This window comes from Neovison vison, chromosome 9 (genome assembly GCF_020171115.1).
Source record: "Neovison vison isolate M4711 chromosome 9, ASM_NN_V1, whole genome shotgun sequence".
Classification (NCBI taxonomy): domain Eukaryota; kingdom Metazoa; phylum Chordata; class Mammalia; order Carnivora; family Mustelidae; genus Neogale; species Neogale vison.
Window position 1 is genome coordinate 98,759,793 of NC_058099.1, and position 25,891 is coordinate 98,785,683.

Here is a 25,891-nt window from a genome sequence, read left to right on the forward strand (position 1 = left end):
CAATGCTGGCTCACCCTTTCAAGATGATCTTCAACACTTATGATCTTGAGAAGATATGGACTTCAGGTTAGAGTACCTGAGAGTTCTCTCTCTTAACCTTCCTTGTTACTCAAATGGGGCCGTAATTGTTTTCCACCTGCTATGCATTTTCCCTCTGACGTAGGCCGTGACAACCAAGAAACATTTTTCCTGGCATCTAGGGACAAAACTACAAACATAAAAAACCTGCCACTTGATCAACAGTGCTTTTGAAGAAAAATCTTGATTGAAAGAGGGAAATGTGAAAATAAAAGGAAACCTCATTTAGAATGGAGCAAAAAAAAAAAAAAAAAAAAAAAAGAATGGAGCCAAGAGGCAGGCAGGGGGAGCTCTCAATTCCTATCATTCAGGGACCATTGCATACAGACTAGGAAAAGATACTACTTTACTACATCAGGAGGAGTTAGGTAGTTTTCCTCCTGCTCCCCACGCCCCTGCAGCAGCCCAGCCGATGAGAGAGATGGTCACAGCTCAGCCAATGAGAAGCCACTACACTTCGAACTTCTGGTTCTCTCCAATGGACTTTTAGGTTTTTGTTTTAAAGATTTTATTTATTTATTTGACGGACAAAGATCACAAGCAGGCAGAGAGGCAGGCAGAGAGATAGGGAAGCAGGCTCCCTGCTGAGCAGAGAGCCCAATGCAGGGCTCGATTTCCCAAACCTTGAGATCATGGCCTGAGCGGAAGGCAGAGGCTTGACCCACTGACCCACCCAGGCGCCTCATGGACTTTAGAACAGCCCCTCCCAAGGCCTCCTTTCTTCCTTAAAAGAGCTTCCTCTCATTTGTTCCTGGACTTGATGGTTTTGCTAAAACCTGCTTGTGTGGGATTGCAATTCTTCATTTCTCAGTGAACCCGTTTTTGCTGTTAATATGACTGGCAGTGTGTGTTGTGATGTGATGTGATGTGATGTGATGTTATTATTAGGAGGCTCCACCCCCAGCTTGGAGCCCAGCGCTGGGCTTGAACTCTCGGGCTGAGCTCAAGACCTGAGCTGAAATCCAGAGTCCCACACCTAACTGAGCCGCCCAAGTGCCCCCTGGCAGTTTTATTTTTAAAGTTAACAAGTTTTTCCTCTAATCATTTTTTTATGAACTTCAGTATCTTCTTTAAAAAGAACAATGCCAGTACGTTTGGCATTTTTTTTTTTAGGAAGTTCGTTCAGTTTGCCCTGTTATTTAAGTGTAAACGCGGCTGAATCTACAGGATGGAGGACAATTACACATCCAGGTCAGCATTTCTTTATTATTAAAAAACACAAGGGCCCTATAAATTAAAAAGATTTTCTGCTCACCGGAGTCACCCTTCTCTTGTACGGGAAAGTCTGTTTGATTTTACTTCCTGATTCTTCACAATTTCCGCAAAAGCCTAAATCAGTCCCTGGAATTGAGGGGTGCAAGGGAGTGCAGCGGGCAGCTACCACATGGGGTCGCCCGAGGACCAGGCTAGTCGTGAGGCGTCGGCGCAGGCGCGCTGTGCTCCAAGGCACTGTGGGTATTGAAGCTCTTCGCCCGGGGCACTGTGGGTACCTCAGTCCCGCGCCCCGGGGCACTCTGGGTAGTGCCGTCCCGTGCCGGCCGGCGTCGCTGCTCCACCGCGGCCGTCCTTAAGCGCCTGTGGTAAGCGAGTCAGCCGCCGGAGGGTGGGGAACGCCGGGTGAGGGCGAGCGGGGTTGGTTTTCCCGGCAGGGCGGGAGCGGCGCACCTGGGAGCGGCTGTGGGCGGGAGCTCGGGCGCGCGCAGTCCGCGGGTCTGGAGTCCCAGCGTCCTGTCCCGGAGGGGCACGCGGGCGGTGGGCGCGTGGGTCGGCGCAGCCCACCGCGGTGATGCCCGTGGCGTTTGGCCCCATGCGCCCAGGTCTTGGCGGGGAAGATCGGCCTGGGGCGAACACCCAGCTTTGCCTCGGTGTTGGGGGCAGCCGGGGCAAGAGACTCGGGTCAGTGGCCTCGGGCCCGCGGACCCCTGAGGGCGCTGGAAGGGTCCAGCGGGGTCAAATCCCCGGGTTGCGTGCTGCGCCCTGCTGTTGTCTGTGGCCCCTCCGGGAGGCTGGGGCGGCGCAAGTGGAGTGGAGTCCGCCGGCCAGGGCACTTTCCCCCAGCCCCTGGCGGGGCTCGCCCCCGGGATTACCGGAAGTGGGAGAAGCAATGGAGGTTCCGACCTCCGTACCTAAGTTCTTAGTTTTAACTTTCTTTAAGAAAATGAAATCCAAGCATACCCTGAAGTAGCTGTGAAGCTCATGGGTTCATCATCAGATTAACGGGTTGAGAACCCTGTCCTTTCTCCCTCAGTCTGCAACCCCGAGTGTGCATCTCTTTGGGCAGTGCCTCTGTCCAGGGGGCCTGTGCCAGGCTTGCCATTGGAAACCCCCCCCCCCCCCCGCCCAGAACCCCCCAGCTGTCCCGTTGGGAGAGTTCAAATCCAGGTCGGCCTCTTTTTCACGGACTCATCCTGAGCAAGTACTGAACCTCCTGGAGCTGATGTGAGTGTGGAAAGAGTTAAAACTTGTGTCTGACACATGCTAAGTGATTGATAACGTTCATGTGTGTTTTTACTGAGCCCCATGGGCATGTAGAGGATTAATATACTGGGGATCAACCTGAATTCAGAGCAGGTTTGCGCCAAAACCCACACCCTCTCTTCCCGAGCCTGTCCCATCCCTTCCCTGCCTGCTTCTGATGCTTCTGGAAAGTGGAACCCAGCTGCGGGCTTGGCAGTTTAGCCTGGTCTCTGGGCGGGGAGAGACTCCTGAGGTGGGAACCGCTTCTGGTGTGCCCAGGTGGGCCCAGGAGCAATCTGCGCTCCCCCACCACATCAGGGGTAATTAATTGCCTGTTAGGGAGGGGAGAATTCCTAAGGGCCTGGCAGTCCATCTCAGTGGGTGCCACTTCCTTGTGTTCTTGTGGTGCCACCTTTGCTGTTGTGTAATATTCCCCGTGGGGCTCAGGGCTGCAGGTGGATTCCCAAGCAGCCTGGCCTGTTCTTGACACATTTCTGGGGCACGTGTCTCTGCCTTCATTCAGGAGCTTTTCAGCATCTGCATACATTCACTGCTGTATTCTCAGGGCCTTGGCAGTGCTAGCAAAACAGAGATAGGGAGAAATGCTGTTTTGAGAACAGTAGTCTTGTATTGGCCATATTTTTATTTCCTCCGCCATCTTGCACATTAGGTGGGAAAATTTTCATTGTGTAGAACGGTAAATGGGCAGTAGAGCATTAAATAACTTTTACCTTGGAGGTAGCTGTTCTTCACTTTCAAAGTTATCGTTTAAAAAGAGAGGCTCTATTTTTAAAGACTGTCTCATACCTCTAATGCTGATTAAAAAACATTCATTCATTTTCTTCTGATCCTGGTTCTCCGCCCCTGTGGACATTAACAGGAATCAGGCCACCCCATGTTTGCAGTCCACATATCCCCAGCCTTTTAAAGTTTCATCTACTTTCCTTATTTTTTTGGAGTGTGAAGGGAGATGGAATTATTAAATTTAAAATTTATTATGGAACTTTTACAAACAGCCAAATGTAGCAAGAATATTGAAAGAGCATCTCTGCACCCCTCATTGGCTTCAGCAGTTGTTACCATTCTGCTCTTCTTCTTCCTTTTTGGTTTTCTCTGATGAAGTATTTTGCACAAATCCCAGATGTCATTTTAACTGTGAATACTTCAATATGCAACTCTTATGAATAAGGAATTTTATAAAAATTTACTAAAGTGTAATTAAGTTATATTACTTTGTGTACAACATATTCACTCAACAACTCAATGCATTACTCATGCTCACCATGATAAGTTGTTATTATCTGTCATTATACAATGTTATTACAGTATTACTGACTATTCCTTATGCTGTAATTTTCAGCTCTGTGACTTATTCATTTTATAACTGGAAGTTTGTACCTCTTAATCCCCTTTTTCTCTTTTGCGCATATCCCCACCACCTCCCCTCTGGCAACCACCATTTTGTTCTGTTTATGAGTCTGTTTTTTGTGTTTTGGTTTGTTTGTTTTGTTTGTTCTTCATTCATCCATCTATTGATGGACACTCAAGTTACTTCCATGTCTTGGCTATTGTAGATAAAGCTGTAATAAACATAGGGATGCATGTATCTTTTTGAATTAGTGTTTTCATCTTCTTTGTGTAAATACCCAGTAATAAATTACTGGATCACGTGGTAGGTTTATTTTTAAGTTTTCTAGAAAACTCCATACTGTTTTACACAGTGGTTGTACCAGTGTATCTACTTATATTCCCACCAACAGTGTGTGAAGTTTCATTTTTCATATCCTTGACAACCCTTGTTATTTCTTGTCTTTTTAATACTAGCCATTCTGAATGGTGTGAGGTGGTATTTCATTGTAGTTTTAATATGCATTTCCCTGATGATGAGTGATGTTGAGCATCTTTTCATGTGTCTGTTGGCCATCTGTATTCTTTGGAATAAGGTCAGTTCAGGTCTTCTTCCAGTTAAATGTTTTTTAGTGTTGAGTTGTATAAGTTCTTTATGTATTTTGGATATTAGCCACTTATTGGATATATCATTTGCAAATATCTTCTCCCCATTCAGTAAAAGTTGTCTTTTTGTTTTGTTGATGGTTTCCTTTACCGTCCAGAAGCTTTTTATTTTAATGTGGTCCAAATAGTTATTGCTTTTGTTTTTCTTGCTTGAGGAGGCATATTGTTTATTTATTTTAAGATTTTGTTAGAGAAGGAGAGTGAGAGAGAGCATGTGCGTGTGCACACAACCAGGGAGAGTGGCAGGCAGAGGGAGAAGAAGGGTCACTGCTGAGCAAAGAGCCCAAGGTGGGACTTGATCCCAGGATCCTGGGATCATGACCTGTGCCAAAGGCAGATGCTTAATCGACTGAACCACCCAAGCCTCCCTGAGGAGGCATATTTAGGAAAATACTGACAGCTGATGTCAAAAGAAATTACTGACTCTTGTTTTCAGTATAGTACAGCATAAAAAATATGAAAATATGTACAGCATAGGAATTTTATGGCTTCAAGTTTCACATTTAGGTGTTTAATCCATTTTGAGGGTCTTTCTCTTTTTAAAATTTCAATACGATTAACATCACTGTTATACTAGTTTCAGGTGTATATATAGGGATTCATCAATTCTCGGTGTTACTCAGTGCTCATCAGGATAAATGTATTGTTAATCCTCTTCACCTGTTTAACCCATCTCCCTATCCGCTTCTCTGGTAATCATCACTTTGTTCTCTATAGTTAAGAGTTTGCCTTTTGGTCTCTTTTTTCCTTTGTTTGTTTGTTTCTTCAATTCCACATACAAATGAAATCCTGCGGTATAAGTCTTTTTCTGACTGGCTTATTTCACTTAGCAGTATACCCTTTAGATCCATTCATGTTGTAAATGACAATATTTCATTCTTCTTTATGGTTGAGTAATTCCGTGTGTGTGTGTGTGTATCACATCTTCTTTAGTCATCTATTCATCTGTCATTGGATAATTAGGTTGCTTCCACATTTTTGCTTTTGTAAGTAATGCTGCAGTAAACATAGGTGTACATATATCTGTTTAAATTATTGTTTTCATATTCTTTGGGTAAATACCCAATAGTGAAATTACTGCATCATCTGTTCTATTTTCATTTTATTTCTTTGAGGGATCTCCATATTGTTTCCCACAGTGGCTGCACCAGTTTGCATTCCCACTAACGGTACAAGAGGGTTCCCTTTTCTCCACATCCTCCTCAACACTTGTTGTTTCCTGTATTTTTTATGTTAGCCATTCTGACAGGTGTGAGGTGGTATTTTGCTGTTGTTGTTTTTGTTTTTAATATTTTATTTATTTACTTGACACACAGAAAAAGAGAGATCAGAAGTAGGCAGGCAGAGAGAAAGGGGGAAGCAGGCTCCCTCCTCAGCGGGGAGCCAGATGTGGGACTTGATCCCAGGACCCTGAGATCATGACCCGAGCTGAAGACAGAGGCTTAACCCACTGAGTCACCCAGGCGCCTCTCATTGTGGTTTTGATTTGCATTTCCCTGATGATCCATGATGTTGAGCATCTTTTCATGTGGTGTTTTCTTTGGAGAAATGTCTGGTCTTGTCTTCTATTTGTAATTGGATTATTTGAGAGGTTTTTGTAGTGTTGTATAAGTTATATATTTTATCTACTAAACCTTCATTGCCTATGTCACTTGCCAATATATATTTCCATGCAATGGATTGTCTTCTAGGTTTGTTGGTTGTTTTCTTTGCTGTGCAGAGCTTTTTATTTTGATATAGTCCTAATAGTTTATTTCTGCTTTTGTTTCCTTTGCCTCCGGAGACAGTATCTAGAAAAATGTTGCTATTGCTGATGTCAGAGAAATTACTGCCTGTGCTCTTTTAACAAGATTTTTTTGGTTTCAAGTCTCATATTTAGGTTCTTAATCCATTTTGAATTTATTTTTTTGTGTATGGTGGAAGAAGTGGTCCTGTTTCATTCTTTCATATGTAGCTGTTGTCTTCCCAGCACTGTTTGTTGAAGAGACTTTTTCCCATTGGATATTATTTCCTGCTTTGTCAAAGATTAATTGACCATCAGTCATGGGTTTATTTTTGTGTTTTCTTTTCTGCTGTTCAGATCTATGTGTCTGCCTTTTGTTGCTAGTACAGTGCTATTTATTTATTTGACAGAGAGAGAGAGATATCACAAGTAGGTGGAGAGGCAGGCAGAGAGAGAGGAGGAAGCCGGCTCCCTGCTGAGTAGAGAGCCCAATGTGGGGCTCGATCCCAGGACCTTGGGATCATGACCTGAGCTACCCAGGCATCCCTACGTGCTGTTCTGATTATTATAGCTTTGTAGTATATCTAGAAATCTGGGATTGTGATTTTTGTTCTTTCTTAAGATTGCTTTTTCTTTCTTAAGATTGCTTTGGCTATTTCTGGGTGTTTTTTTGTTGTGTGTGTGTGTGTGTGTGTGTGTGGTGTGTATAGTTCCATACAAATTTTAGGATTATTTGTTCTAGTTCTATGAAAAAGGCTATTGGTGTTTTTGTAGGGATTGCATTAAATCTGTAAATTCCTTTGGGTAGTATGGACATTTTAACAATAAATGTTCTTCTGAACAATGAGCGTGGACTATCTTCCCATTTTTTTGCGTCACCTCCAGTTTCTTTCATCAGTGTTTTTGTTTTTTTTTTAATTTTATTTATTTATTTGAGAGAGAGACAGTGAGAGAGAGCACGAGTGAGGAGAAGGTCAGAGAGCGAAGCAGACTCCCCATGGAGCTGGGAGCCCGATGCGGGACTCGATCCCGGGACTCCAGGATCACGCCCTGAGCCGAAGGCAGTCGTCCAACCAACTGAGCCACCCAGGCGTCCCTCATCAGTGTTTTATGGTTTTCGAAGAACAGGTGTTTTACCTCCTTGGTTTAGTTTATTCCTTGGTTTTATTAATTTTTAGGCAATTGTAAATGGGATTGTTTTCTGTTTCTGCTACTTTGTTATTAGCGTGTAGAAATGCAGTGGATTTCTGTATATTGATTTTATATCCTGTGACCATACTGCATTCATTTATCAGTACTATAAGTTTTTTGTTTTTTGTTTTGTTGTTTTGGTGGAGTCTTTAGAGTTTTCTTTTTTTTTTTTCCCCAATTTATTTATTTTCAGAAAAACAGTATTCATTATTTTTTCACCACACCCAGTGCTCCATGCAAGCTGTGCCCTCTATAATACCCATCACCTGGTACCCCAACCTCCCACCCCCCCGCCACTTCAAACCCCTCAGACTGTTTTTCAGAGTCCATAGTCTCTCATGGTTCACCTCCCCTTCCAATTTACCCAAATTCCCTACTACTCTCTAACGCCCCTTGTCCTCCATGCTATTGGTTATGCTCCACAAATGAGTGAAACCATATGATAATTGACTCTCTCTGCTTGACTGATTTCACTCAGCATAATCTCTTCCAGTCCCGTCCATGTTGCTACAAAAGTTGGATATTCGTCCTTTCTGATGGAGGCATAATACTCCATAGTGTATATGGACCACATCTTCCTTATCCATTCATCCGTTGAAGGGCATCTTGGTTCTTTCCATAGTTTGGCGACTTATTGGCGACTGTGGCCATTGCTGCTATAAACATTGGGGTACAGATGGCCCTTCTTTTCACGACATCTGTATCTTTGGGGTAAATACCCAGGAGTGCAATTGCAGGGTCATAGGGAAGCTCTATTTTTAATTTCTTGAGGAATCTCCACACTGTTCTCCAAAGAGGCTGCACCAACTTGCATTCCCACCAACAGTGTAAGAGGGTTCCCCTTTCTCCACATCCTCTCCAACACATGTTGTTTCCTGTTTTGTTAATTTTGGCCATTCTAACTGGTGTAAGGTGATATCTCAATGTGGTTTTAATTTGAATCTCCCTGAGGGCTAATGATGATGAGCATTTTTTCATGTGTCTGATAGCCATTTGTATGTCTTGATTGGAGAAGTGTCTGTTCATATCTTCTGCCCATTTTTTGATGTGTTTGTCTGTTTCGTGTGGGTTGAGTTTGAGGAGTTCATTATAGATCCTGGATATCAACCTTTTGTCTGTACTGTCATTTGCAAATATCTTCTCCCATTCCGTGGGTTGCCTCTTTGTTTTTTTGACTGTTTCCTTTGCTGTGCAGAAGCTTTTGATTTTGATGAAGTCCCAGAAGTTTATTTTCGCTTTTGTTTCCTTTGCCTATGGAGACGTATCTTGAAAGAAGTTGCTGTGGCTGATATCGAAGAGATTACTGCCTATGTTCTCCTCTAAGATTCTGATAGATTCCTGTCTCACGTTGAGGTCTTTTATCCATTTTGAGTTGATCTTTGTGTACGGTGTAAGAGTATGGTCGAGTTTCATTCTTCTACATATAGCTGTCCAGTTTTCCCAGCACCATTTATTGAAGAGACTGTCTTTTTTCCACTGTATATTTTTTCCTGTTTTGTCGAAGATTAATTGACCATAGAGTTGAGGGTCCATATCAGGGCTCTCTACTCTGTTCCACTGGTCTATGTGTCTGTTTTTATGCCAGTACCATGCTGTCTTGCTGTCTTGGTGATCACAGCTTTGTAATAAAGCTTGAAATCAGGTAAGATGATGCCGCCAGCTTTATTTTTGTTTTTCAACATTTTCTTAGCGATTCGGGGTCTCTTCTGATTCCATACAAATTTTAGGATTATTTGCTCCAGCTCTTTGAAGAATGCCGGTGGAATTTTGATCGGAATGGCATTAAAAGTATAGATTGCTCTAGGCAGTATAGACATTTTAACAATGTTTATTCTTCCGATCCAAGAGCATGGAATGGTCTTCCATCTTTTTGTGTCTTCTTCAATTTCTTTCATGAGTGTTCTATAGTTCCTCAAGTATAGATCCTTTACCTCTTTAGTTAGGTTTATTCCCAGGTATCTTATGGTTCTTGGTGCTATAGTAAATGGAATCGATTCTCTAATTTCCCTTTCTGTATTTTCATTGTTAGTGTATAAGAAAGCCACTGATTTCTGCACATTGACTTTGTATCCTGCCACGCTGCTGAATTGCTGTATGAGTTCTAGTAGTTTGGGGGTGGAGTCTTTTGGGTTTTCCATATAAAGAATCATGTCATCTGCGAAGAGAGAGAGTTTGACTTCTTCATTACCAATTTGGATACCTTTTATTTCTCTCTGTTGTCTGATTGCTGTTGCTAGGACTTCTAATACTATGTTGAACAAGAGTGGTGAAAGTGGGCATCCTTGTCTTGTTCCTGATCTCAACGGGAAGGCTGCAAGCTTTTTCCCATTGAGGATGATATTTGCTGTGGGTCTTTCATAGATAGATTTGATGAGGTTCAGGAATGTTCCCTCTATCCCTATACTTTGAAGCGTTTTAATCAGGAACGGATGTTGGATTTTGTCAAATGCTTTTTCTGCATCAATTGAGAGGACCATGTGGTTCTTCTCTCTTCTCATATTAATTTGTTGTATCACATTGATTGATTTACGAATGTTGAACCATCCTTGTAGCCCAGGGATGAATCCCACCTGATCATGGTGGATAATCTTTTTAATGTGTTGTTGGATCCTGTTGGCTAGGATCTTGTTGAGAATCTTAGCATCCATATTCATCAGTGATCTTGGTCTGAAATTCTCCTTTTTGGTATGGTCCTTGCCTGGTTTGGGGATCAGGGTAATGCTGGCTTCATAGAAAGAGTCTGGAAGTTTTCCTTCTGCTTCAATTTTTTGAAACAGCTTCAGGAGAATAGGTGTTATTTCTTCTTGGAAGGTTTGGTAGAATTCCCCAGGGAATCCGTCAGGTCCTGGGCTCTTGTTTTTTGGGAGATTTTTGATCACTGCTTCAATCTCGTTATTAGATATCGGTCTATTCAGGTTGTCGATTTCTTCCTGGTTCAATTTTGGTAGTTTATATTTTTCCAGGAATGCATCCATTTCATCTAGGTTGCTAAGCTTATTGGCATATAACTGTTCGTAATAACTTCTGATGATTGTTTCTACTTCCTTGGTGTTAGTTGTGATCTCTCCCTTTTCATTCATAATTTTATGAATTTGGGATTTCTCTCTTTCGGATTAGTGTAGCCAGTGGCTTATCGATCTTATTGATTCTTTCAAAAAACCAGCTTCTAGTTTCATTGATACGTTCTACTGTATCTCTGGTTTCTCCCTCATTGATCTCAGCTCTAATCTTGATGATTTCCCTTCTTATGTGTGGAGTTGGTTTGATTTGTTGTTGATCCTCCAGTTCTTTAAGGTGTAGAGACAGCTGGTGTGTTCTGGATTTTTCAATTTTTTTGAGCAAGGCTTGGATGGCTATATATTTTCCCCTTAGGACCGCCTTTGCTGTATCCCATAGGTTTTGGACCGAAGTGTCTTCATTCTCATTGGTTTCCATGAATTGTTTCAGTTCTTCTTTGATCTCCTGGTTGATCCAAGCATTCTTAAGCAAGGTGGTCTTTAGCTTCCAGGTGTTTGAGTTCCTTCAGAACTTTTCCTTGTGATTGAGCTCCAGTTTCAAAGCATTGTGATCTGAGAATATGCAGGGAATCATCTCAGTCTTTTGGTATCGGCTGAGTCCTGATTTGTGACCCAGTATGTGGTCTATTCTGGAGAAGGTTCCGTGTGCACTTGAGAAGAATGAGTATTCTGCTGTTTTAGGGTGGAATGTTCTGTATATATCTATGAGGTCCATCTGGTCCAATGTGTCATTCAATGCTCTTGTTTCTTTGTTGAGTTTCTGCTTCGATGATCTGTCTAATTCTGAAAGAGGCGTGTTAAGATCACCTACGATTAGTGTATTCATGTCAATATGACTCTTTATCTTGATTAACAGTTTTCTTAAGTAATTGGCTGCTCCCATATTGGGAGCATAGATATTTACAATTGTTAGATCATCTTGGTGGATAGTCCCTTTAAGGATTATGTAGTGTCCTTCTGTATCTCTGACTACAGTCTTTAGTTTGAAGTCTAATTTATCTGATATGAGAATCGCTACCCCAGCCTTCTTTTGAGTCCCATTGGCATGAAAGATGCTTCTCCACCCCTTCACTTTCAGTCTGCGTGTATCTTTAGGTTCAAAATGGGTCTCTTGTAGACAGCATATGGATGGGTCCTGTCGTTTTATCCAATCTGCAACCCTGTGCCGTTTTATGGGTGCATTTAGGCCATTCACGTTGAGAGTGATTATTGATAGATGTTTTTATTGACATCGAGTTACCTTTGAAGTCTTTCTTTCTGTAGACTGTTTCTATATTTCTGTTCAATGCTATTCTTGGGATTTTTCCTCTTTTATAGAACCCCCCTTAATTCCTGCAGTATCGGCTTGGTGGTTGCATAGTCTTTTAAGCCTTGCCAGTCTTGGAAACTCTTTATCTCTCCGTCCATTTTGAATGTCAGTCTTGCTGGATAAAGTATTCTTGGCTGCATGTTCTTCTCATTTAGTGCCCTGAATATATCTTGCCAGCCTCTTCTGGCTTGCCAGGTCTCTGTGGACAGGTCTGACGTTATTCTGATGGGCTTCCCTCTGTAAGTAAGGAGCCTCTTTGCCCTGGCGGCTTTCAAGAGATTATACCTACAATTATAATTTCTCAATTTGACTATCAGGTGTCGTGATGTTTTTTTGGAGTGTATAATCTTGGGTGGAGACCGTTCAGCCTCTAGTACATGAACGCTGGTTTCATTCGCGAGATTCGGAAAGTTTTCATGAAGGACTTGTTCCACGACATCTTCTAGACTTCTTTCTTTCTCCTCCCCTTCAGGAATTCCAATAATTCTGACATTGGAACGCTTCATGGCATCATTTATTTCCCTAATTCTGCTTTCGTGGGATCTAAGCTGTTTGTTCCAGGCTTCCTCCTGATCCTTTCTCTCTATCTGTTTGTCTTCCAGATCACTAATTCTATCTTCTGTCTCAGTTACCCTAGCTTTGAGAGAGTTTAGATTGGATTGGAACTCATTGAGAGCATTGTGGACCTCCTCCCTGGTGGCTTTAAGCTCCGCCCTAACATTGTGAACATCCTGTCTGGTCGCTTTCAGTTCGGCCCTAATCAATTCTGTTTGGTCATCCATGGCTTTCTCCAACCTAGCTATTGCCTGGATAATTGTTAGCCTGAATTCTCTTTCCGACATATTGTCTATGTTGATAGCCGTTAGCTCTGTTGCAGAAGGTCCATCCTCTGTATTTTTTTTCTGTTGGGCATTCCTCCTCCTAGTCATTTTGGTGGGAGAAGACTGAACAGATGTAGCTGGATGTATCAACTCTGGTGCAGTCAAGGTGCACCCTGGAACACTTCCTGATCTCCGTCTCAGAGAGAAGCCTCAGTCTGGGTGCAGAAGCTGAATAAATTCCCCCTTGGCCGCTGGCAGTGCAGGTTCCAAGTTGCAGACCCTGGGGGCGCAGGATCTTTTGCTTGTCCCCAAAGCCAAGGCAGTGGCGGCTGTCTGGGAGCTCCTGACCGCCAGAGAGGTTCCCAGCAGCGATCGCACACTGAGATTTTGCCGCCGGCCCGGGCTGGGAGTGCCCGGCTTGCGCGCACCTCTTTTCAGAGGCGGCTGTGGGTCCGGCACGCGTCTGGGGCACTGAGAACGGGGCGCTGGTCCGTAAGCCGCAGGCTGGGCTTTTGCGCGCCTCTGTCCGGGGAAGAGTTTCGCGCGCTCTCAGCTTAGACTTTGAAACAATGGCCCGGGTCAAGAAGCGCCCCCGGGCCTTAGAAACCCAGGGGAGCTCGAGGGATGTGCGTGCGCATCTCAAGCTTTGTGGTAGGGCGAGCGCGCAGCTCCCATCCCCTCACAGGAGCCGGAACCCCCGCGCTCTGGGGCGCGCTGGCGGCTTAGGGACCAGGAGCCGGTTTCTCCGCCGCACTCTTCTCTGCCTCCGCGCCGGGGAGGCCGTCTGGGACCGGGGACTTAAGCCCCTGTCCCTAGCCGCCCCGATTCCCACAATTTGCCCCCGCGATCCTTTGCTCTTTTGGAGTGCTTTCAACCAGTCTCCGAGTTACTGCTGGTCCCCAGATGCAGGGCGCTCTCGCTCGTATCGGGGTATTACTTTCCCACCGGTCGCCTCTGGTGGCTCCCTCCCCCTTTTGTTTATCTTCCGATATCAGTCCGCCGTTCCCATGCCGCTTTACCTGCTCACTGGCGTCTTCTGCCCCTGTAGAGATCCAGACGTGTATAATTCTGATCTCAGGCTGCTTTCATGGGTGATCAGAGTTCTTTGGTAGGTAATCAGCTCACTTTGGGGTACCAGCTGAAAAGACGCCTCTTCCTAGTACCCAGCCATCTTGTCACCTCCCTAGAGTTTTCTTTATATAGCTTCATGTCATCTGCAAGTTGTGCAAGTTTTACGTCTTCCTTACCAATTTGGGTGCCTATTATTTCTTGTCTGGTGGCTAGGACTTCCAGTATCATGTTGAATAAAAGTGATGAGGATGATCATTCATATTTTTGATCTTAGGGGGAAAGCTTTCAGTTTTTCACCATTAAGTATGATGTTAGCTGTGGGTTTTTCATATATGGCTTTTATTATGTTGAGGTATGTTCCCTCTAAAACTGCATTGATCAAGGTTTTTATCATGAATGGATGTTATTCTTTGTTAAATGCTTTATTTCCATCTATTGAAATGAACATGGTTTTTGTGCTTTCTCTTATTGATGGGATATATTATGTTGAATGATTTGCAAATACTGAACCATCTTTGCAGCCCAGGAATAAATCCCACTTCATTGTTGTGAATGATTTTTATAATGTATTGTTGGATTTGGTTTGCTAATAGATTTTTTACAAAGCTGCAGAAATCATGACTGATGATCTGATATGATAATAGATGCTAAGAGCCCAGAAAAAGACCCATATAAATAGAGTTAACTGGTTTTTGTCAAAGAAACAAAGACAACACAATGAAGCAAATACTGTATTTTTTTGAGGGTTTTTGCATCTATGTTCATTAGAAATACTGGTAGTCCCTCCTCCCTTTTTTGTGGTGTCTTTATCTGGTTTTGGTATCAGGGTAATCTTGGGCTCATAAATGAATTTGGAAGCTTCCTTCCTCTATTATTTTTTGGAATAGTTTGAGAAGAATAGTTATTTACTCTCCTTTATTGTTTTATTTTTTTTTCATACATGAGCTATTTATTGGGTAGAAAATCCAAAAGAGTTGACAAAAGCACTTGTGAAAGTCATAATTTAGCAAATTTGCAAGACAAAATTTTAATATACAAAATGCAACCCTGCCCTGTGCCATCAGTGAACAGTGTAATATGAAATGGAAAACACAATATCATTTACATTAGCCCAATGGAAAAAAAAGAAAAAGGAAGAGAAAATTGTTAGGTACCAATGTAATAAGATATGTACCAGATCTTCTACATAAAATGCTAAAAAATTCAAATGAATACAGTTATAACCGAATAAATGATTTGGATGTTCCATACTCGTGGATAGAAAAACTTAATGTTGTGAAGATGTTGGTTCTACTTATTTCAACTTAGAGATTTAATGAAATGCCAATCAAAATGCCACCAAGTTATTTTGTGGATACCAACAAAGTGATTATAAAACTTATGCGGGAGAAAAAAGACCTAGATAGCCAGCACTATATTGAAAAGGAAGAAAGTTGAAAGATGGATGATCTCCAAATTCAAGATTTTTTACAAAGCTGCAGAAATCATGACTGATGGTCTGGTGTGACAGTAGATGCTGTCTAAGAGCCCAGAAAAAGACCCGTATAAATATAGTTAACTGATTTTTGTCAAAGAAACAAAGACAGCACAATGAAGCAAATACTGTATTTTTTTTTTTTTTGGTGAGGATTTAAAAAAAATTTTTTATTGTGATATGTTAATCACCAAAAAATACATCATTAGTTTTTGATGTAGTGTTCCATGATTCATTGTTTACATACAGCACCCAGTACTCCTTGCAATATGTGCCCTCCTTAATACCCGCCACCAGGTTCACCCATTTCCCCACTCCCTCCCCTCTAAAACTCTCAGTTTGTTTCTTGGAGTCTGTAGTCTCTCATGGTTCGTCTCCCCCTCTGATTTTCCCCCTTCACTTTTCCTTTCCTCCTCCTAATGTCCTCCATGTTATTCCTTATGTTCCACAAGTAAGTGAAACCATATGATAATTCACTTTCTCTGCTTGACTGACTTCACTTAGAATAATCTCCTTCAGTTTAGTCCATGTTGATGCAAAAGCTGGGTATACATCCTTTCTGATGGCTGAGTAATATTCCATTGTGTATATTGACCACATCATCTTTATCCATTTGTCTGTTGAAGGACATCCTCGGCTCTTTCCACAGTTTGGCTATTGTGGACATTGCCACTATGAACATTGCGGTACAGATGGCCCTTCTTCTCACTGCATCTGTGTCTTTGGGGTATATACCCAGTACAATTGCTGGATCAAGGGTAGCTCTAGTTTTAACTTTTTGAGGAATCTCCACACTGTTTTCCAAAGTGGCTGCACCAACTTACATTCCCACCAACAGTGTAAGAGGGTTCTCCTTTCTTCACATCCTCTCCAACATTTGTTGTTATTTGTTGTTTCTTGTTAATTTTGGCTGTTCTAACTGGTATAAGGGGGTATCTCAATGTGGGTTTTTTTTTTTTTTTAAGATTTTATTTGACAGACAGAGATCACAAGTAGGTAGAGAGGCAGGCAGAAAGAGAGGGGGAAGCAGGCTCCCTGCAGAGCAAAGAGCCCAATGCAGGGCTCCATCCCAGGGCCCTGGGATCGTGACCTGAGCCGAAGGCAGAGGCTTAACCCACTGAGCCACCCAGGTGCCCCCTCAATGTGGTTTTGATTTGAATTTCCCTGATGGCTAATGATGATGAACATTTTTTCATGTGTCTGTTAGCCATTTGCATGTCTTCATTGGAGAAGTGTCTGTTTACGTCTTCTCATTTTTTGACTTGATTATCTGTTTTGGGGGTGTTGAGTTTGAGAAGTTCTTTATAGATCTTGGATATCAGCCCTTTGTAGTGCCATTTGCGAATATCTTCTCCCATTCTGTGGGTTGCCTTTTTGTTTTGTTGACTGTTTCCTTTGCTGTGCAAAAGCTTTTTATCTTGATGAAGTCCCAACAGTTCATTTTTGCTTTTGTTTCCCTTGTCTTTGGAGATGCATCTTGAAAGAGGTTGCTGTAGCTGATGTCAAAGAGGTTACTGCCTATTCTCTAGGATTTTGACGGATTCCTGTCTCACGAGGTCTTTCATCCATTTAGAGTTGATCTTTGTGTGTGGTGTAAAAGAGTGGTCGAGTTTCATTCTTCTACACATCGCTGTCCAGTTTTCCCAGCACCATTTATTGAAGAGACTGTCTTTTTCACACTGGATACTTTCTCTTGCTTTATCGAAGATTATTTGACCATAGAATTGAGGGTCCAAATCTGGGCTCTCTCCTCTGTTCTGTTGGTCTGTGTGTCTGTTTTTGTGACAATACCATCCTGTCTTCGTGATCACAGCTTTGTAATATAGCTGGAAATCAGGCAATGTGATGCCCCTAGTTTTGTTTCTCTTTTACAACATTTCCTTGGCGATTGAGGGTCTTTTCTGGTTCCATACACGTGTTAGGATTGTTTGTTCCAGCACTTTGAAAAATGCTGGTGGCGTTTTGATCAGGATGGTGTTTAAAGTATAGATTGCACTGGGCAGCATAGGCATTTTTATCAATGTTTATTCTTCCAATCCTTGAGCATGGAATGCTTTTCCATCTTTATGTGTCTTCTTCAGTTTCTTTCATGAGTGTTCTGTAGTTTCTTGAATATAGATCCTTTACCTCTTTGGTTAGGTTTATTCCAAGGTATCATGATTCTTGGTGCTATTGTAAGTGGAATCGGTTCTCTGATTTCCCTTTCTACAGTTTCATTGTTAATATATAAGGATTTCTGTGCATTGTTTTTATATCCTGCTACATTACTGAATTGCTGTATAAGTTCTAGTAATTTGGGGGTGGAGTCTTGGGTTTTCCACATAATATATCATGTCATCTGTAAAGAGAAAGAGTTTGACTTCTTTGCCAATCTGAATACCTTTTATTTCTCTTTGTTGTCTGATTGCTGTTGTATGACTTCCTGTGTTATGTTGAACTATAGTGGCGAGAGTGGGCATCCTTGTCGTGTTCTTGATCTCAATGGGAGAAGGCTGAGAGCCTTCCCCACTGAGAATGATATTTGCTGTGGGTTTTTCATAGATAGATTTTATGAAGTTGAGGAATGTTCCCTCTATCCCTATACTCTGAAGAGTTTTAATCAGAAAAACATGCTGTATTTTGTCAAATGCTTTTTCTGCATCAATTGAGAGGACCATATGGTTCTTCTCTGTTCTCTTATTGATTTGTTCTATCACATTTATTTGTGAAAGTTGAACCACACTTGCATCCCAGGGATAAATCCCATCTGGTCATGGTGGATAATCATTTTAATGTACTGTTAGATCCTGTTAGCTAGGATCTTGTTGAGAATCTTGGCATCCATATTCCTCAGGGTTATTGGTCTGAAATTATCCTTTTTGATAGGGTGTTTGCCTGGTTTGGGGATCGGGGTAATGCTGGCTTCATAGAAAGAGTCTGGAAGTTTTCCTTCTGTTTCCAGTTTTTGAAACAGTTTCAGGAGAAGAGGTTTTATTTCTTCTTTGAATGTTTGATAGAATTCCCCCAGGGAATCCATCAGGTCTTGGACTCTTGTTTTTTGGGAGGCTTTTTTGTTTTTGTTTTTAAATCACTGCTTCAATCTCATTACTGGTTAATGGTCTATTCAGGTTGCCAATTTCTTCCCGTTTCAGTCTTGGAGGTTTATAGGTTTCCAGGAATGCATCCATTTCTTCCAGTTTGCTTAACTTATTGGCATACAGTTGTTGATAATAATTTCTAATTATTGTTTCTGTTCCCTTGTTCCCAGTCATGATCTCTCCCCTTTCATTCGTAATTTCATTAATTTGGGTCCTTTCTCTTTTCTTTTGGATTAGTCTGGGCAGTGGTTTATCAATCTTATTAATTCTTTGAAAGAATTAGCTTCTAGTTTTGTTGATGCATTCTTCTGTACTCTGGTTTCTAACTCACTAATCTCTCCTCCCCTCTTAATTATGTCCCTTCTCGTGCATGGGGCTGACTTAATTTGTTGTTGATTCTCCAGTTCTTTAAGGTGTAAAGAGAGTTTGTGTATTCAGGAATTTTTTTTTTTTTTTTTGAGTGAGGCTTGAGGCTTGGATGGCTATGTATTTCCCCCATAGGCTCACCTTTGCCATATTCCATAGGTTTTGGACCGATGTGTCTTCATCTCATTGGTTTCCACGAATTGTTCAAGTTCTTTGATTTCCTGGCTGACCCAAACATTCTTGAGCGGGATGGTCTTTAGCTTCCAAGTGTTTGAATTTCTTCCAAACTTTTTCTTGTGATTGAGTCTCAGTTTCAAAGCATTGTGGTCTGAGAATATTCAGGGAATAATCTGAATCTTTTGGTATTGGTGGAGACCAGATTTGTGACCCCGTATGTGGTCTGTTCTGGAGAAAGTTCCATGTGTGCTTGAGAAGAATGACTATTATATTGTTTTAGGGTGGAATGTTCTGTATATATTTATGAGGTCCATCTGGTCCAATGTGTCATCCAAAGCTCTTGGGGGTTTTTTGTTGACTTTGTGCTTAGGTGATCTGTCTGTTGCTGAGAGTGGTGTGTTAAGATCTCCTACAATTAATGTATTCTTATCAATATGTTTCTTCTTATTTTGATGAACAGTTGGCTTATGTAGTTGGCTGCTTCCATGTTTGGGGCATAAATATTCACAACTGTTGGATCTTCTTGGTGGATAGACCCTTTAAGAATTATGTAGTGTCGACGTAGTTGCCGGTTACCGATTGGACTAAGTTCCAGTGTGATTTGCAAATCAAGCCAAAATGTCCCCAGAAGTAGCCTTGAACCGAATTTCTCCAATGCTGTCCCCATTCATATCTAGTGTGGTCTGCAATGGAAAAGTGGGACTGGATGCTACGAACTGTTTGAGGATAACTGACTTGAAGTCTGGCTGCACATCATTGACTCCTGGACCCAACTGTGACCGATTTAAACTGCACATACCGTATGCTGGAGAGACATTAAAATGGGATATCATTTTCAATGCCCAATACCCAGAGCTGCCCCCCCATTTCATCTTTGGAGAAGATGCTGAATTCCTGCCAGATCCCTCGGCCCTGCATAACCTCGCCTCCTGGAATCCTTCAAATCCTGAATGTCTGTTGCTTGTGGTGAAGGAACTCGTGCAGCAATATCACCAATTCCAATGCAGCCGCCTCCGGGAGAGCTCCCGCCTCATGTTTGAGTACCAGACGTTACTGGAAGAGCCACAGTATGGAGAGAACATGGAGATTTATGCTGGGAAGAAAAACAACTGGACTGGTGAATTTTCAGCTCGTTTCCTTTTGAAGTTGCCAGTGGATTTCAACAATATTCCCACATACCTTCTCAAGGATGTAAATGAAGACCCTGGAGAAGACGTGGCCCTCCTTTCTGTCAGTTTCGAGGACACCGAAGCCACTCAGGTGTATCCCAAGCTATACTTGTCACCCCGAATTGAACAAGCACTTGGAGGCTCCTCAGCTCTTCATATCCCAGCTTTTCCAGGAGGAGGATGTCTCACTGATTATGTGCCTCAAGTATGCCACCTACTCACCAACAAGGTGCAGTATGTGATTCAAGGGTACCACAAAGGAAGGGAGTACATCGCTGCTTTCCTCAGTCACTTCGGCACAGGCGTCGTGGAATATGATGCAGAAGGCTTTACAAAACTCACTCTGCTGCTGATGTGGAAAGATTTCGGTTTTCTTGTACACATCGACCTGCCCCTGTTTTTCCCTCGAGACCAGCCAACGCTCGCATTCCAGTCTGTCTATCACTTCACCAACAGTGGATGCTTTATTCCCAGGCCCAGAAGAATTATCCGTATAGCCCCAGATGGGATGGAAATGAGATGGCCAAAAGGGCAAAGGCTTATTTCAAAACCTTTGTCCCTCAGTTCCAGGAGGCAGCGTTTGCCAATGGAAAGCTCTAGGAAACACCAGCGTTGAGAGGTGGCCAGCAAGACTGCTCTGTCCACATGCGTGTCAGCACCTATGGCCGCTTCCTGGAAGCCGTGTGGAATGCCTTCACGGTAGCGTCTTGCTCGCGCAGCAGCTTTGCACGCCCTGCCCGGAACCCAGACCGAAGCCAGCTGGCGCTAACCTGGGCCCTCGGGCCCCCACCTCCGGCCACTCCCTCTTTGTTTCCTTCGGTATACTTCGTAGTTGGAAGAAATAAAATCACAGATTCTGACAACAACAACAACAACAAAGAATTATGTAGTGTCTTTCTATATCTCTGACTACAATCTTTAGCTTAAAATCTAATTTGTCTGATATGAGAATTGCTATCCCAACTTTCTTTTGAGGCCTGTTGGCATGAAAGATGGTTCTCCATTCTTTCAATTTCAGTCTGGATGTATCTTTAGGTTCAAAATGCATCTCTTTAGATAGCATATGGATCGGTCCTGTTTTTTAATCCAGTCTCCAGTCCTGTGCTGGTTTAAGGGGGCATTTAGGCAGTTCATGTTGAGAGTGATTATTGAAAGATATGTTTTTATTGTCATCATGTTGCTTGTGAAGTCCTTTTTTCTATAAATTGTCTCTGTAAATTTCTGTTCTTTATCACTCTTGGGGTTTTTCTTCTTTTATAGAACCCCCCTTAATATTTCTTGTAGTGTTGGCTTGGTGGTCTCATGATCTTTTAGTCTTTGCCGGTCTTGAAATCTCTATAGCTCTCCTTGCCAGAGAATGTATTCTGAATGTCAGCCATGCCAGATAAATTATTCTTGGCTGAATGTTCTTCTCATTTAGTCCCCTGTGTCTTGCCGGCCCTTTCTGGCTTGCCAGGTTTCTGTGGACAGGTCTGACATTATTCTGATGTTTCTCCCACTATCCATAAGAAACCTCTTCCCCCTAGCTGCCCTTAAGACATTTTCTCTGAATTTACGATTCATGAATTTCATAATCACATGTCTGGAGGTCTTTCTACCCTTGTTGATCTTGGGGGTGTCCTCTCTGCCTCGGGGACACGAACACTTGTTCCATTCCCCAGATTAGGGAAATTCCCATCTAGGATTTGCTCAACTATATCTTCTAGTTCTGTCTCTCTTCACGCCTTCAGGGATCCCAATAATTCTGACATTGGAATGTTTCATGGCATCATTTCTCTGATTCTGTTCTCATAGCCTCTAAGCGGTTTGTTCCAGGCCTCTTCCGGATCCTTCTTTTCTATCAGTTTGTCTTCTAGATCATTAAATTGACCTTCTGCCTCATTTACCCTAGCTATTAGAGTATTTAATTAGATTGGATCTATTGATAAAATTTTTTAAGTTCTGCCAGATCAGCTCTCACTGTTGCCACTAGTGGTTTTCTCCAACCTAGCCATTGTCTGGATAATTATTACCCTGAATTCTATTTCGGACATCTCACTTATGTCCGTATCCCATAGCTCTGTGGCAGAGGTCACAGTCTCTGAGTTTTTCCTATGTTGGGGTCCTCCTCTTAGTCATTCTGTTGAGGGATGGTTGAGGGAATATACAGAGTCCAAAGTATTGACTAGAGTCCAAGCAAAATGTACCTGCTTTATAGGGACTTTAGGGTTTCTGGCCTCTTGTTCTTTCAGCCTGTCTTCTGGAGGGAGGGGCCTGCCATGCTGTTAGGCAACCCTGTTTGGGCAGAATTGCCTTGCCCCCTGTGGGGGGAATGGGCTCAGTGAAAACCAGTTTGGGGGTGGGGGGGCTCTTGTTCTCTGGTGGGTTTCTGTGTCCCTTCCAAGAGTCAGAGCAGAAGTGACTGTGTCCAAACTTCTTTCTCAGACAGAGAGATCACAGACTGTTCTCCAGAAAGCCCTCCACGTCACACTGCCTCCATTTTTGTCTGTGCTGCTAAAAACAGCAGCAGCCTGGGTTGTGTGCCCCACAGCAGCACACCCATCCCTGCTTCTAGGTCCAGGCATATCTTGTCCCTTTGTGCTTCTAAAACCACCAGCCACTCCCAGGTCATATGCACACCCTGGCAGCTCCAGGTTTCAGCCTGGGGGGCGCTGCCCTAAAGTCCTTTCCCAGTGGCTACCAGTCTGAGTCTGTGCCCAGGCCCCAGTGCAGGATCTTTTAAGCTCCTGTGTTACTTCAGCTTCCCAGTGCCAGTGCTTATGGCAGCTCCCTCTCCCTTCCGTTTATCTTCCAATATCTGTCCACAGAATCGTGGCTCCTCGTTTCATACCTCAGAACCTGCTGCCAGAGATACTCTGTTGGTATAGATCCCGATATATCTTCTTACATCTCGGGCTGATTTCATGGGTGTTCAGAGTTGTCTGGCAGATATCCAGGTCAGTTGGTTGAAATAGGGCCCCCTACTCCTCCACCATGTTGTTGTTTTTTGAAAATCATACTCTCCTTTAAATGTTTGGTAGAATTCACCTGTGAAGCTGTCTGGTCCTGGACTTTTGTTGATTGGGAGGCTTTTATTAGTGATTAAATTTCACTGCTGGTAATCAGTCTGTTTAAATTTTCTATTTCTTCCTGCTTCAGTTTCAGTAAGCTATGTTTTTTTCTTTCTTTTTTTTAAAGATTTTATTTTATTTGACAGACGGAGATTACAAGTAGAGAGGCAGGCAGAGAGAGGAAGGGAAACAGGCTCCCCACTGAGCAGAGAGCCCAATGTGGGGCTCAATCCCAAGACCCTGGGATCATGACCTGAGCCAAAGGCAGAGGCTTTAACCCACTGAGCCACCCAGACACCCAAGCTATATGTTTCTAGGAATTTGTCCAGTTCTTCTGGGTTGTCCAGTTTGTTGGCAAATGATTTTTCATAATTTTGTATTTCTGTATTGTCAGTTGTGCTTTCTCTCCTCTCTCATTTCTGATTATGTTTGAGTCTGCTCTTTTTTTTTGACCAGTCTACTTTTTATCAATTTTATTTTTTTCTCCCCAAAGGAACCAGATGCCGATTTCATTGATCTGTCCTATCGAGTTTTTATTTGGCTTGGTTTTGTAGCTTCTGTTTTATTTATTTCTGTTGTAATTTTTATTTCTTTCCTTCTACTGGCTTTGGGTTTTGTTTGTTCTTTTTCTATCTCCTTTAGGTGTAAGTTTAGGTTATTCATTTGAGATTTTTCTTGTTTCTTGGGGTTGGCCTATACTGCTGTATAATTCCCTCTGAGAGCCACCTTTGGGCCATTGTATTTTTTCCATTTGTTTTTTTACTTCCTCTTTGATTTCCTGGTGGACCCATTCATTATTTAGCAGCATGTTATTTAACTCACATATATTTATACTCTTTCCAGATTTTCTTCTTGTGGCTGATTTCTAGTTTCATAGCATTGTGGTCCTAAAAGATGCATGGTATGATTTTGATCTTCTTGAATTTGTTGCAGGTTGTTTTGTGGCCTAACATGTGATCTCTTTTAGAGACTGTTCTATGTGTACTTGAAAAGAATTTGTATTGTTTTAGGATGAAATGTTCTGAATATATCTGTTAGATCCATCTGGCCAAATGTGTCATTCAAAGCCACTGATTACTTGTTGATTTCTGTTTGGTTGATCTATCTATTGATGTAGGTGGGCTGTTAAGGTCCTGTACTATTATTACTATTATTTCCTTTATGTTTATCATTAGGTGTTTTATGTATTTGGGTGTTCCTGTATTGGGTCACAAATATTTACAATTGTTATATCTTTGTGTTGGATTGTTCCTTTTATGATTATATAGTGTCCTTTTTTGTGTCTTGATATATAGTCTGTTTTACAGTCTATTTTGTCCAATTTATATATTGCTACTCTGGCTCTCTTATCACTTCCATTTGCAAGATAAGTGCCTTTCCATCCCTTAACTTTCACTCTGCATGTGTCTTTGGGTCTGAAATGAGGCTTTTGTGGACAATATATAGATGGGTTTTGCTTTTTTATCCATAATGCCATCATGTGTCTTTTTTTAAAAAATATTTTATTTATTTATTTGAGAGGCAGAGAGAGACCATGAAAGAGAGAGAGCATGAGAGAAGAGAAGTCAGCGGGAGAAGCAGACTCCTGGTGAGCAGGGAGCCCGATGTGGGACTCGATCCCGGGACTCCAGGATCATGACCCGAGCCGAAGGCAGTCGTCCAACCAACTGAGCCACCCAGGCACCCCTACCATGTGTCTTTTGATTGTTACATTCGGTCCATTTACATTCAAGGTGTTTAGCACTAGGTATGTGTTTATTACTGTTTTGTACTTCTTTTCCAGTTGTTTTTGTAGTTCTTGTCTGTTCCTTTTTTCTTTTTGTCTCTTACAGTTTGCTGGCTTTCTTTAGAGATAAACTTGGATTACTCTTTGTTTTTTTGCTTATCTGTTATTGGCTCTTCATTTGTGATTACCATTAGGTTTATATGTAATATCTTATGTATATAGCAGTTTTATTATGTTGATGGTCACTTAAGTTTGAACTGATTCTTTTTTCCTCTCCCTGCCATGTTTTAGATATATGGTGACATACTTTACATCTTTTTATTTTGTGAATTCCTTGACTAATCTTTTTTAAAGAATTTATTTTTTTTTTATTTGAGAGAGAGTGTATCAGTGTGGGGAGGAGCAGAGGGAGAGGAACAGGCAGATTCTGCATTGAGTGCCTAATCATAGTCATAATCTCATGACCCTGAGAGACCCATCTCATGACCCATAGTCCAAATCAAGAGTTGGTCACTCAACTGAGTCACCCAGGCCCCTCTCCCTTGACTGATATTTATAAATATACCTAATTTTACTGCTTTTATGCTTCCTACTTTTCTCACTCATGCTTATGGTCTTTTGTTTCCACTCATAAAGTCCCCTTCAATGTTTCTTGTGGGGCCAGTTTAGTGGTCATGAATTTCTTTAACTTTTGTCTGGTAAACTCTTTATTGCTCCTTTTATTCTGAATGATAGTCTTGCCAGATAAAATATTCTTAGTTGCACATTTTTTCCTTTTAGCACTTTGAACATATCATGTCACTGTCTCTGGCCTGCAGAGTTTCTGCTGAAAAATCAGCTGATAGCCCGATGGGGTTTCCTTATGTGTAACTGTTTTCTTTTCTCTTGATGCTTTTTTTTTTTTTTTAAGGTTTTATTTATTTATTTGACAGACAGAGATCACAAGTAGGCAGAGAAGCAGGCAGAGAGAGAGGAGGAAGCAGTCTCCCTGCTGAGCAGAGAGCCTGATTCGGGGCTCGATCCCAGGACTCTGGGATCATGACCTGATCCGAAGGCAGAGGCTTTAACCCACTGAGCCACCCAGGCGCCCCTCTCTTGATGCTTTTAAAATTCCCTCGTATTCACTTCTTTTTGCTATTTTAATTACTATGTGTTTTAGTGTGGATCTCCTT

General features: G+C 42.2%; 2 protein-coding genes across 4 annotated transcripts in view; both read left to right on the top strand.

Annotated features, from left to right (window-relative positions):
- The window catches only part of ZNF169 (zinc finger protein 169), a 90,959-nt gene that overhangs the window by 26,645 nt on the left and 38,423 nt on the right, over nt 1–25,891 (top strand). For 2 of the 3 annotated variants that reach the window (XM_044266067.1, XM_044266069.1), the window contains exon 1: nt 24,710–24,740. The exons of the other annotated variant lie outside the window; for it this stretch is intronic. The gene's annotated coding sequence lies outside the window, so the exon portion shown is untranslated. Of the gene's footprint in view, nt 1–24,709; nt 24,741–25,891 lie in introns of those variants that run through there. 3 annotated transcript variants of the gene reach the window in all.
- LOC122917788 (BRISC and BRCA1-A complex member 2-like) lies at nt 19,337–20,599 on the top strand. Its single transcript, XM_044266072.1, is given in 2 exon segments — nt 19,337–20,401; nt 20,404–20,599. Coding segments are annotated over 2 exon segments (1,149 nt in total). The 5' UTR covers nt 19,337–19,392; the 3' UTR covers nt 20,544–20,599.